Raw genomic sequence first — 13063 nt, forward strand, 5'->3', positions numbered from 1 at the left:
TTGATCCAGCAGGCAGCAGTAGGTTAATGTCAATTATATCAATCCTGTTGTCCACCCAGTTTGAAACAAAAACAAGGTTTTTTTGTTCACATTGCAGCTGTCATTGTTCCTGAGTTTAAAAACAGAAAAAAAGTGTCCCTGTATTAAGAAAGCCAATTTTTTTTTCAAATGGATATTGTTGTAATGGTCCTCTTAGAACTCTAAATACTTTGTCCCCTCAATTATTGAAGACTTTCATGGGAAGTTGATGTTTTATGTTTAAAATAATACCCCTGCACAGCAGGGATTGATAGTCTGTAGTCACTTTGGTTCCTTGCCAGACATACGTTTACTCAATCTGCTGAATGTGGCTTCTTGCTGATTTTTTTTAAAGAAATAATCCTAGTGATGTATGCTGCTGGGATATTCTCTTTTTCCTCACAGAATTCCTTTAAGTGCAGCTGATATTGTAGCTTTAGACAGGAACTGTCAAGTAACAAATCTTGAATAATGGCTTTAAACTGCATGGTGGGCGTGGTCTTGATTGCAGAATGTTACTTTGTTTTAAAGTAGTTGTAAACAGTGTTCTTTTTGTGGGTTTGGAAGCATCTGCCCTCTCAGGACTTTTCTGTGTTGTTGATCAGTCTGGAAAATGAAAAAAAAAGCATTGTTGAAGGAATCTGCATTAGTGAAATTTAATTACCCTGCAAGTTCCATGAACTCTAGTGTACCTTATATTGGATTAAAATAAGTTCTCATTTATTCTTTAAAAATTGATTATTGCATTTATACAACCTTTGCTTTTGAAAGCTCAAGGATACATATCCTGGAGCTGCTACCCAATTTATTCTTTCCATAATATAGGGTTGCAGAGCTACAAAAGTCACTCACTAAGCTCTGTGATCAAGTGTAGTCCTGCACATGGCTCTCTAGTCCACGTCGCTATGTCAACTATTATATTACCCTGGATCCAAATGTATAATACATCAATATTTTAACATTTTAGACATACCTGCATAGATAACAGAATAACAGAATTGGAAGAGATCTTGGAGATCTTCTACTCCAACCCCCTGCTCAAGCAGGAGACCCTACACCATTTCAGAAAATGGATGTCCAATCTCTTCTTAAAAACCTCCAGGAATGGAGTATCCAAAACTTCTGAAGGGAAGTCGTTTCACTTATTGTTATCACGGTCAGGAATTTTCTCCCTATTTCTAGGTGGGTTCTGTTCTTGATTAGTTTCCACCCATTGCTTCTTCTCCTGCCTTCAGGTGCTTTGGAGAATAGCTTGACTCCCTCTTCTTTGTGGCAGCCCCTGAGATATTGGAACACGGCTATCATGTCACCCCTAGTCCTTCTCTTCATTAAACTACATACCCAATTCCAGCAACCGTTTTTCATGTTTTTGCGTCCAGTCCCATAATCATCTTTGTTGCTCTTCTCTGCATTCATTCTATAGTCTCAACATGTTTGTTATACTAGGGTGACCAAAACTAGATATAATATTCCAAGTGTGGTCTTACCAAGGCACAGGCTAATCAGTTTAGATGAAATGAAAGATGTTTGATCTGCTAAAAATCCTATATGGCTCAACATTTTTCTGCCACACTAGCCATCCAGACCCATTGGAACTACACACATCAGAAATAAGCTCATCAGCTTCTTTTCATTTATGATTTCTAGCAATGTTATCTGGACATTGATTTGATTGACATTAGATTGTTTCAATTAATGATCTTTTTGCCCATTGTGATTCTGTGATAGCTAATACTATATCATCTACATAATATTTGAACTTATGTTGGCATATTTGAGACCTGTTATTTGTCATCTTGGAACTTTTTTTGCCAATATTTCTACAGGAACGATAATAACAGGAGAGAATGTAGACATCTTGCCTTGTACCTTTACTTATTTCTCCACTTACTGAAAATTTGCTATGCACCAAGATCTGAACTCTTCTCTGGGATTTATTGTTTTCAGCATATGTAACTTTTTATCATGTTGAAATACACTGCGCTCATGCTTTTATTCTATAACAATAGGAAATCATTAAATATACTATGGTATGGTAATAAATTGATTACTACAAATTACAGTTTTGTGTTTGAAAATCTAACTTGTGTGAGGAAAAATAATAATATATGCACATATACACACCATACACCAAATATACACATATTCATACAGACAATTTCATTGGGAAAGAAAACATTCCATTTGTGAGTTCAGATATTCACATAGCAACTTAAGCTACTTTGGAACTGAATTGGAAAAGAATAGTTTGGTATCAAAAAAGAAAGAAAGAATCAGCCTTACCTTTCAAGAGGCACATTGACATCAAGGCCAAAGAATAAAGGCAAGAGAGAAGAACAAGAACAGAAATAGAAACTGCAAGAAAAAATAGTTTTAAGAGGTCAGATCCTTTTTTATTATCATAGATGTGGCATATGATTTGAAATGAATAAAATCCAATAGATCTGGTCTAAGAAATGATACAGGACTAAAATTTAAGGCTTTATCCTACTAGCTAATCTCCTTAGTGTCAATCCAATATTAATAGCTTAGGTTTTAGTGATATCATCTGATCCACAGGTGGCTGTTTTCCGCATAGAGGAGTTCCAAGTCACTTCATTGGAAGGACACAACCCCACAAGATATTCTTGTCCTTAAATTTCTATTTCCTAAATTTCATTGAAACTCCCTTTTTGATTACATTAGTAATTTAGGGTGAATTATTTACGTTTTTGCAATCAAACTTGTTTAACAAGACAACCTAGCAAAAGGATGTCATCATGAGTAAGCTTTTGTCTTATGACTCCAGCTTTTTATTTTTAATCACAGTGTTTAGTCTTCTCCTTGAAACAATATCCATCATGATATAAATGAACCATGCCAGTATTTTAATTTGTATTTTAAACTAAGATAAAATATTAGTTAGCTAAAATCCTCTGTATTTATTGACTGATTCTGCAAAAACAGTCTATTAAATAAAAGGGCAGATTGAAAAAAGAATATAGTACCACTACACTATAATAATAACTATTTTTAAGCTGATTATTCTTACCACTTTCAAACTGATATAGCAGTAAAATAATGGGTAAAATCTGATTTCTGTTATTTCTTTATTATTATAGTGTGATTTTAAAGGGAATCTGAAAGAGGAGAATGATTAGATTCTGATATCATTTGAAGAAAAATGACAGTCAGAGAGAGATTGAAAACCCTTTTATGGTTAGTGGAGCACATAATTCGCCTTGGTTCTGTTCTTCCAAAGATCATCAAAAGGTCCCCATGACATCTCTGAAAATGGTGGTAGAGTATTGGTGAAGGGAAAGTTTTGCTTTGTTCTAATAGAATGAAATCCATCCATCCATCCATCCATCCATCCATCCATCCATCCATCCATCCAGAAAAGTACCTACAAAACCCTCCTGGATTAGAATACCTAAGAAGAAAATCAAAATCCCCAGAATTTATTCATAGTACTATAGTAGTATAACATTTTCCAACCAGATACCTTCCAGTTATTTCATAGTCTTATAATCCACAGCTAGCAAGGCCATGAAAACTGGAAATTGCTGGGAATTACTGGAACTGAATAGCAAAAGTCTGATTCAAGGACAGCTGACTGAGAAATGGCTATGCTAAAATAACTAGTTGGAGCTCCTAGAGCAGGGGTAGGCAACCTTGGCTCTTTTATGACTTGTGGACTTCAACTCCCAGAATTCCTGAGCCAGCTGGCTCAGGAATTCTGGGAGTTGTAGTCCACAAGTCATAAAAGAGCCAAGGTTGCATACCCCTGTCCTAGAGTTATAAAATAGGAAATTCTTAAAAGTATTGATTTTCTTTTAATATGTAAAACAACCAACCTTTTCTTCCAAATCCTTTATCTGCCTCTTCTGGATGTCTGTTTTATCTTCTAAATCTCGGATCCTCTAGAAACAAATTGAATATATCCATAAATAATCAAATAAATGAAAACCCTCGTGTCTTATGAAGTCTGGCTGAAGAAAATTCATTTAAAACTAAAATTCACACCTATGAAAAATAAGTGTCTAACTGCCTCAGTTTTAGCCTTCTCCCAGCTGAGGGACAAACTTGGCTTCATAATGAAGTGAAAGGACTTCACTTTAACATGGAGGGAATGTAGCCTGATTAAAAACTAACAATTTTAATTTAATTAAAATTTGTATTTACACGTTTATTGCTCGCTAATATGAGCCACAATCTTTCATAATTATTTAACCATTTCCCTCACATTTTATCTCAATAATAAATACAATGGAACCCATAAACTGGACCTCCTTAATGTTTTTCTGTACATCGAACCTCACCTGATGTGCCTGTTGAAGCAATTCCATTCTCTCTTGAAGTATCTGACAGTCATATTCTCTGCTTTTTCTCAGCATTTGCCTTCTCAATTTCTCCACAGCAGTTCGAAGTTCTTCCTGCTGTTTTTCACTCAGCAGCTCTCCAAACTTTATCACTGTTTCTTGTTGCAAAGCATTGTAAAGGGTAGCCTCAAGCTCCTGGATTCTCTAAGCAATAGCATAACAAAAAATATGGAAGGGGATACAATCTGGTCAAAACTATCTGTTTGTCTCTGTACATATTTTAAATCAATAGAAACAACTAGAATTAATAGATAATAACTATGCTATGTATTCTTCTCAAATGCAGCATACTACATTCAACGCCTCAAAATAAAATAAAATAAAAATAAATCTGATGATTACTAATAGCTCCATATGACATCTGAAAATAAACTTTTTTACTCCCACTACCTATCTTCCCTCCTTTTCAGGATATACCATTGGGTTTTTCCATGCACTCCAATGGTAAAAAAAGCTCTGTGTGGACAGTGCTTCACCCTGTTGAAGTTAACATGCAATGTGCTATGCCTTTAGGAGTGGAAATTCAGATATACACTGGTGCTCTCAATTATGTAAGGAGGACAAAAAGTAGACTGACACATTATCTCATAGAAAGTTCTCTCTCTCTCTCTCTCTCTCTCTCTCTCTCTCTCTCTCTCTCTCTCTCACACACACACACACACACACACACACACACACACACACACACTATATAATACCTTCTGTCGAGGTGGGGCCAAGTGACTGGATACAGCTGAGCGTTTACTAGCTGGATGCCCTTCCTGAAACCTACATGGAGTTGGCAGCACATATTTTCTCTTTGTGCCCTGATAGAGAAACATCTGATGCTGCCTAGTACTGAACTCTCAGCCTCCTGAGAGTGAGGTGAGCCTCTTCACCATGCTCTTTCTCATTTTAAAAAAAAATCACATCATTTTGGAGTTTATTTTAACGAAACTCACATGAGAACATACTACAAGCCTATGCATTTACCGCTGGAGTGCAACAAACTTGCATTCTGAAATGTACTTTTGTTTCCATCCTTGGCTTTCAAATTACCATATAGGCTTGATCAAGAGCTTGTTTCCTGTAGTCCAGTTCTTCCTCCAGATAACCTTTTATTTTACAGAACTGCTCCTACATTGAATGACAGTTTAAAAAAAATACTACCTTTATTATTATTGAAATAAGAAAATATATACGGATAGTTCTTGACGTATGACATCAACCAAGCCCAAATTTCCGTTGCTAAGTAAGGCAGTTATTAAGTGGGCTTTGCCCAATTTTACGACCATTTTTGCCACAATTTTTAAGTGAATCACTGCAGTGGTTAAATGAATCATGTAATCATTAAGTGAATCTGGCTTCCCCCACTGACTCCGCTTGTTGGAAGGGAAGGTTACAGTTGGTGATCCCATGACCTGGGGGACCGTTCAACTGTCATAAATACATGCCAGTTGCCAAGGGCCCGAATTTGGATCACATGACCATGGGGATGCTGCAATGCTTGTAAGTGTAAAAAACAGTCATATAGGACACTTATTTCAGTGCCATTGTAACTCCAAATGGTCACTAAACAAATAGTTGTAACTCAAGGATTACCTATAATAATACTCAGACAAAATCAAAGCAAACTCCAGGCAACAACTAACAATAAACATAGGATAAAGTAAAAACTGCCCTTGCCCCCGCTCCCAAAAGTTTTTCTTTCCTACCATGTCACTTTCCAGTTCCATCATCTTTTGGTGCAGAGCTGCTTCAGCCCCCTCAATCTGCTGTATCCACTAGGAGGGGGAAAAAAGGTGTTATTAAGTCCCAGTCCCAGTCCCACTTTCAGGACTATAATATTACGCAAAGTGCTGTCTTTCTGTTTCATCAACTGTAAACTCAAGAGAGTAGAATTTTGACTGAAGTTGCTTATAGCCACTTGCTCTCCGTTGATCGTCAAGGAGAAGAGGAGTGAGAAATGAAACCTGGCTACTTCCTCTGACCTGGAATTGAAACATATCTCCAGATCTATGGTGGCTAGTTACAGTTGAGGAATGTCCTGTACATGATCAGAGGTGTATGGTTACTACCTTTTAGGTCTCAGACCTGAAAATATTTTCTAAGCAAAGTCTTGGCAAGTCTTAGGCTAACTGTATGCATTTATTCATTTTTGTGGCTGTTTTTGTCTTTACAAAATATTTATTTTGTTTTGTGCTGCTATACTACTGAATGCTGACCAGTTTGTGTTATTATTTAAACGTATGCAGACTTAGAGACATCTGTCCTCTGTTTAAAGTACAGATTGACCTAGTTAGTGTACATTACTACAACATGCATCATACTATGCTATTTTTCATAATTTATGTACTTAAAAGACAAAGTCAGCTAGCTGGCATACCTAAAGTATATCATTACTTACTCTGTTATTATTCTATAATAATGCTTATCTAGACAAAGAGTGCTTATATCTAGACATGTATCTATATAATTAAATACTGATTTCATGAATATGGACTGGAGCCAACTGGCTAAAGCAAGCTGTGACTTGGACAATTGAAAAAAGTTAAATAAAGCAAATTAAAATGGTTGCCTTAGTGGGAGTCCAACTTAAATAATAAAAGCCAAGGTACTTTGGATGTACTTTGGATAACATTTCATTCTTATTTGTTCACACCACACATACAGATTGCATATTTTCCCATTAACTGCATTTTTCTCTTCTCTTCGTAATTCTGTACCATATGTTAACCTTTTGATTGATATTAAATAATATACCCCCTTCATGGATTACTGCCTTGTCATGGCGAAGGGGCTTGCGTAATTCAATGAAGCTATGAGCTATGCCGTGCAGGGCCATCCAAGATGGACAGGTCATAGCAGAGAGTTCTGACAAAACGTGATCCACTGGAGAAGGAAATGGCAACCCACTCCAGTATCCTTGCCATGAAAACCCCATGGAAGTTGTCCATGGGGTTGTGATGGGTCGGACATGACTTCGCAACTAACAACAACAAATAATATACACGATATACAAAATTTTAAAATACCTTTTCTGCCAGAGATAGTACAGTACTGGCTTGAATTATAGCCACTTGCTCTTCATTTCTCAAATTCTGAAAATTCAAGTGGCAGAAAATAAAATTAAGAAAGCAGCAATAGTTTTTCAAGCAGACATCTGGTCAATATCAGAAAGTTTTATTCTGATGTATCTCTTCTTGATGCAGGGATTTTGATACCCTGCAAAAGTCCTAGTCTTCCACATTTACTTAGACAGAAATTCCCAACCTATGAGCAATTCCCAAATTTCATATTTGACTCTCTGAAATATTAAAGACTCAAAATTCAGTGGTAGATCACTGACATTTTCAGCTGCTTTTTTGCATGAAGTTAAGCCACAGAATCGGTCCATTAAGTTTTTAACAGATGTAACACTCCTAAAAATTAATTGCAGAAAATGAAAAGCCTAAAGAGAGAAAAATCAAGTCAAAACTCTGTGTTATGGTTTCAGAGTTACTCCTGCAGCCCTTGCAACCCAAAGCTGTTGATTTTTATTGTTAAAATATAAATATGTACCTTGAAGGCACTGCTTAAATTGAAGAAACAGCTTTTCATATATCAAGAAACATATTTTTTTTCATCCAAATGAATGGAAAGCTGTGGGGGTAGTGTTTGCATATGTATTTTACCATGAAGTTTGGAATATTTAAAATGATAATCAACCATAAAAAGTTTGAGCTTCAGGAAAGAAGTAATCTAAAAAGTAACATCCCAAGTAATTTGACTTCTTAAATAAGGTCTCATCTTTATATGTTATCTTCTAGAAAAAAATAGAACAGCATTCATAGGGATTAAGTTTAGTCTTTCTCAACTTGGTGTCTTCTGGTTATATGTGTAAATAGCAGATTGGGCCAGTCTATTATTACCCTGAGATCTTCATTTTTTTTATTTTAAAGTTTCACAAATACTATGGAATACTATCTGAGTAGCCCATTAAGAGATAATTCAAACATGATGAGCTCTTTATTTATAAAAATAGGAAATAATGAGGGGGGAATAATGAACGAAATTCATTTATTTTGATTGATCTTACTACACATTTTCCAGATGGTGCTACACACAATAAGAACTTGTTAGCTACCCATATCACTTACCCCATTGTCACCCAAGATGTCTAACTGCTTTATAAGGTCTGGAATGCTAACATCCTATAAGAGAGAAATTCAGAAAAGAACCAAAGATTTTCTTAAGCAATATCTATTTTATGATATGGACTTGATGATTTACAAATGACTTAGTATTTCCTAAGTGAAGCAGCAGAAAAGATCCCAAAGCATTGTGGAAAGGAGTGAAGAAGACTTTAATGTACAGCTATCTACATGGGGTAATAGCAAAGGAAAAGAAATGAAGAAGTAATTATTTGTGTGGCATGCACAGTCTGTAGACAATCTAATATTGAGAAGGAAGAAAAATATCTAGACTGATTCTTAAACATTTCTTTGCAACTTCTACAAAAACAGCTAACTTATTCATATCATCTAATGTTCAGTCTACACTATATATTTGTTGATATTCAAATTTTTCTTTCTGAATGGTATCAAATGTTTTCCTGCAATTGAGAGTAGACAATGCCATCCTAACATAGAAAGTTAATTAGAATTCTGGCATGGCTCTGTATTCTCCATTGACACTTTTTCTTCGAGGAATATTACATACAGTACTTCTATCTTCTAAGAAAGACACCAACAGTCCTATCTTTTATAGATTTACCTAGATTACAATATCAGCAGGTATAAGTTCTTAAGCTGCTAAAATCATAATTATATTTAGTGACCTTATGTTAACATACCTTGACACCTTCTTTCATACAGTAGATTTGTAGAGCACTTACACCATCAGAGAATGGATGGATTTGTAGATTAAAAGGTGGAGATCTTCTTTCTCTTTCCTTGAAACAAAAGATAAGGTGAAACATTAAATACTGTTTGTTTGTTTGTTTTCCCCCCCTAAAAAGTATTTTGCTTTTGGAGCAGAATCTAGTTGATTCGGAAGGAGTATTCTTTTGGTTAAAATTTCTGCCATACTTAGGGTTTCAAACAAGTTGCTTACTTTATAGTTACACTTACTTCTGATAAGAATGGTGTTCTGAGATTGGCCATCCCTATTCTCACTGTAGCAGTTCTCAGAACCTTTCAGGTTTCTGAGTTGTTTTACGAATTTTTTTTTTCTCAGAACAAAACATCCTGTATCCCTATTTTTCTGAGGTTTTACTTTGAGCTTAGGATAAACTAGGGGCTTTCATTCCATGTTGCTTTAAGTGTTGGCATGCCCCCTTGGTTGGGTTGTCTTTCTTTAAATTTAGAATGGAAGATACGTTTGTTTGCCTATGTGTGACCAATCTTTTTCTCTTCCCGTTGTCCCATAGCAGAACATTTGCAATAGTTTTGATTCCAAGGTGGAGCTGTTTATTTCTCAACTTGGAAATTATTTTCCCCATGTTCTGCTCTATATACGTAACTATTTTCTGAATGGGCATGCATAATTTGTTAAATCTGTATCCCATCTGCACTCCCTGACTCCGAGAACTTAAGGTAGCCTAATAGCACTCCTTTTATCACTAAATAATCATCCACATTAGTTTGGATTGAAAGACTGGGACTGTCTCAAAATCACCCATGCCTAGGGTTGAATTGAACTAGAGTGTTCCTAGTCTCTAATTCAATATCTTAAGCACTATATCACACTGGCTTACCCCATTAGATTTCATTGCAGCTGTTTTGAGACCCAAGCACCAATGACACACTCTAAATTCCTCCAGCCAAAAGGATAAAGATTATGCAAGCCAATTTCAGTTTTCTGAATATGACTAATATATGAATGTGTGTGTATGTATGTGTGTGTATGTATGTCTACACACACACACACAAACACACACAAACACACACACACACACACACACGTATGTAAACATTTAAGTTTGCTCCTTTAAAATGTTTCCTGGTCCCCCAGTGTAAAATTAGCAAGTTCTTACTTCAAGTTCTAGATTTCGAAATTCCAAGAGTTCATTCTGATCTCTGGCATCCTGTAGCTCCTGTTGCAGTCGATTGTTCTCTATTTCCAATTTTTCTATCTAGAAAAAGATCTAAATATATAAATTGTGGAAATGATTCCAAGACATACTTGTTTAGACATTTATGACCACTGCTGTTTTGGCTCCCTCCTACAAGTCTCAATCACCAAGAAAGTAAGCTATTCATTTATTTTAATTTTATTATCAGCTTTTCTTGTGGGAGGCATAAAGTCTACAAAAGTCATACTAATTCTCTTTAAGAATGGGAAGAATACCTCAGAAGCAACTTGGCAAATAACAAAAGGATTCATATTTGCTGATTTAGAACTTTGGGAAAATTCTTTCTGGTTAAGACAGTAAAGTTTCAAAGGATAATTTTGAAGGTAATTTTTGATGTTTCTGCACCATCATTTTTAAATTTTATATGGTTATACATATACTTATATTATCAAGATTAGCATTTGAGAAAAATGAGCAGTCTGAAGTACCCTTGTGCAAAAATATATGAAAAAAAATACTACCACAAGATATTTTTAATCATATGGTCTGATGGTGCAATAAAAATTTGAATTATTATTTAGAATTTCATTATTTCTTCAAGTCTCTAATTTTGTAATTAATGGACTATTGCCTAGAACAGACCTTCAAAAATAAATGGGAGAAGTTAGCCATGACTAACAGGTTTTAATAGCTTAATCTAAAAATGACTAAATCTAATCCAACCCAGTGTGTGTGAAAATCATCATTTAGTGAAATTACAATGGGATTAGTGGATTCTTATTATGAAGTCAGAATGTTGAATTGATTCTGGGACAAAGTAATATACAGAAATTTCAGTTTTAAACACCACTCTAAATCCACACTATCATATCTGTCAGTACAAACTGCCAAGCATTATCCTTCTCAGTGCCTAGCAGAATTCTTGCCCCCCTCCTTCCAAATTATTTCAATTAAAAGAAAAGGAAAGTTGGCATGTTGGAAACCAAAGCATTTGTTTTAAGCACAATAATTTCAACTTCTCTCTGGGTCCCAGTCTTAGAACTATTATTCAAAAATTGTGGGTCAGTGTAGCCCAGTGCTTTGTTTGGGCCACCTTCCAGAAAGAAGACAAAGTAAGCTATAGAGCAGAAACGATTCCAGGAAATGTAGGAGGCAAACATCCCTTTGTAGTCACTTTATAGGAACCCTGATGGTGCAGTGGTTAGAATGCAGTATTGCAGACTAACTCTGCCCACAGTCTGGAGTTTGATCCTGACCAGCTCAAGGTTGCTTCAGCCTTCCATCCTTCCGAGGTCAGTAAAATGTGGACCCAGATTGTTGGGAGCAATATACTGACTCTTATAAACCTCTTAGAGAGGGCTGTAAAGCCCTATGAAGTGGTATATAAGTCTAAGTGCTATTCCTAAATGCTATTTTTGGAGGATACCCACAAGGTGTTCTCAGAATTCCAAATGTGCCCAACAACACAAAAAGACTGGCAACACTTTTCCATTCATTCAAATGTAAACATACCTTATCCAAAAGCTCTTGATTCCTCTTAATAAAAAGTTGCTTATCTTCTACCCAATGTGAGTCCTATTTTTTTAAAAAAAGAATAAGATATAAAGAAATGTTTATATATGGCTTTGTTAATTGGTTTTGTTAAATTAAATAGATTTAAGTTACCCAGGAATAAAATTAAATCCACAAAATGACTGAAGTATGGTTCCAATCCGTTGAATCATGTTGGTAACCATGATTCAGTCACAACTTCAGTCACAATGAAAATAAAAAGCTAAAATAATTCAATAAGTTTCCTAAATTAATGGAAACAATTGTTACTGGCTATTATTGGAAGCATCAAAGTAGCTGCAATTCGTACAAGGACATGAACAGTATATGCTCACATAGCAAGATACTTTTATATATTTATTTCCCGCTGTTTGCAAGCATCCTTTCAGATGCTTGATTCATATATGCAAAATGTATCTTTCCTAGATAACAAACTAATTCTAATAATTTGGAGCATGAGGGGGAAGGTTTGTTCTCTGAGCTTGTGGGTTGGTTTCTGAACATTTCATTAGTAGGCTAGGTCACATCTTCAGTGGAGTATGGGGGATGTCAGTGTTCAGTGTTCTTCTGTTTGTAAGGCTTCATGTGGTCAGTAGGTCTTAGCTGAATAGAATAGAGCTGGAAGGGATCTTAGAGGGCTTCTAGTCTAGCCCCCTGCTTGAGCAGGAGAACATATACCATTTCAGACAAGTGACTGTCTAGTCTCTTCTTAAAAATATCCAGGGATGGAGCGCCCATGAGGTCTTGTGATGGTGTGATGATGATGTCACGTCAGGTGAGGGTCTCATCAGATCAGGATGTTGTGATGGGTCAGGTGTGGGTGTCTCAAGTGAGGGTCTTGTGGTGGGTCTTGTGATGGGTCAGGTGTGAGTCACTTGGAAAGTAATTGAGAAAAAAAACATATTATGTATTTTATGTCTACCTGTCCTTTCTGGGCCAATGTTTTTTCAAGATCTTCTATTTTTGCTCTATATCTCTGGACTTCAGCTTGGAGTTGCTCCTGTGCCTGTTAAAAAGAAAAGATACAGCTTCATTAACAATGTTTTTAGATTTCATCAAACTTCCTGAATTTCAAATTATCTTTCAAGTATTTATAGCC

General features: G+C 35.7%; 1 protein-coding gene across 3 annotated transcripts in view; it reads right to left on the reverse strand.

Annotated features, from left to right (window-relative positions):
- Positions 1 to 459: 459 nt before the first annotated feature.
- The window catches only part of JAKMIP2 (janus kinase and microtubule interacting protein 2), a gene marked incomplete at both ends in the record, with an annotated part of 40438 nt that continues 27834 nt past the window's right edge, over positions 460 to 13063 (reverse strand). Inside the window, 11 exons of one of the 3 annotated variants that reach the window (XM_083355377.1) lie at positions 460 to 624; positions 3855 to 3920; positions 4320 to 4523; positions 5418 to 5495; positions 6074 to 6142; positions 7394 to 7459; positions 8498 to 8551; positions 9193 to 9291; positions 10375 to 10473; positions 11926 to 11988; positions 12887 to 12970. In XM_083355377.1, coding sequence (XP_083211503.1) covers positions 544 to 624; positions 3855 to 3920; positions 4320 to 4523; positions 5418 to 5495; positions 6074 to 6142; positions 7394 to 7459; positions 8498 to 8551; positions 9193 to 9291; positions 10375 to 10473; positions 11926 to 11988; positions 12887 to 12970 — 963 coding nt within the window. Of the gene's footprint in view, positions 625 to 2322; positions 2374 to 3854; positions 3921 to 4319; positions 4524 to 5417; positions 5496 to 6073; positions 6143 to 7393; positions 7460 to 8497; positions 8552 to 9192; positions 9292 to 10374; positions 10474 to 11925; positions 11989 to 12886; positions 12971 to 13063 lie in introns of those variants that run through there. The other 2 variants (XM_083355379.1, XM_083355378.1) reach the window with 2 other exon arrangements.

This window comes from Vipera ursinii (assembly GCF_947247035.1).
Source record: "Vipera ursinii genome assembly, chromosome: 2".
In the NCBI taxonomy this organism is placed as follows: domain Eukaryota; kingdom Metazoa; phylum Chordata; class Lepidosauria; order Squamata; family Viperidae; genus Vipera; species Vipera ursinii.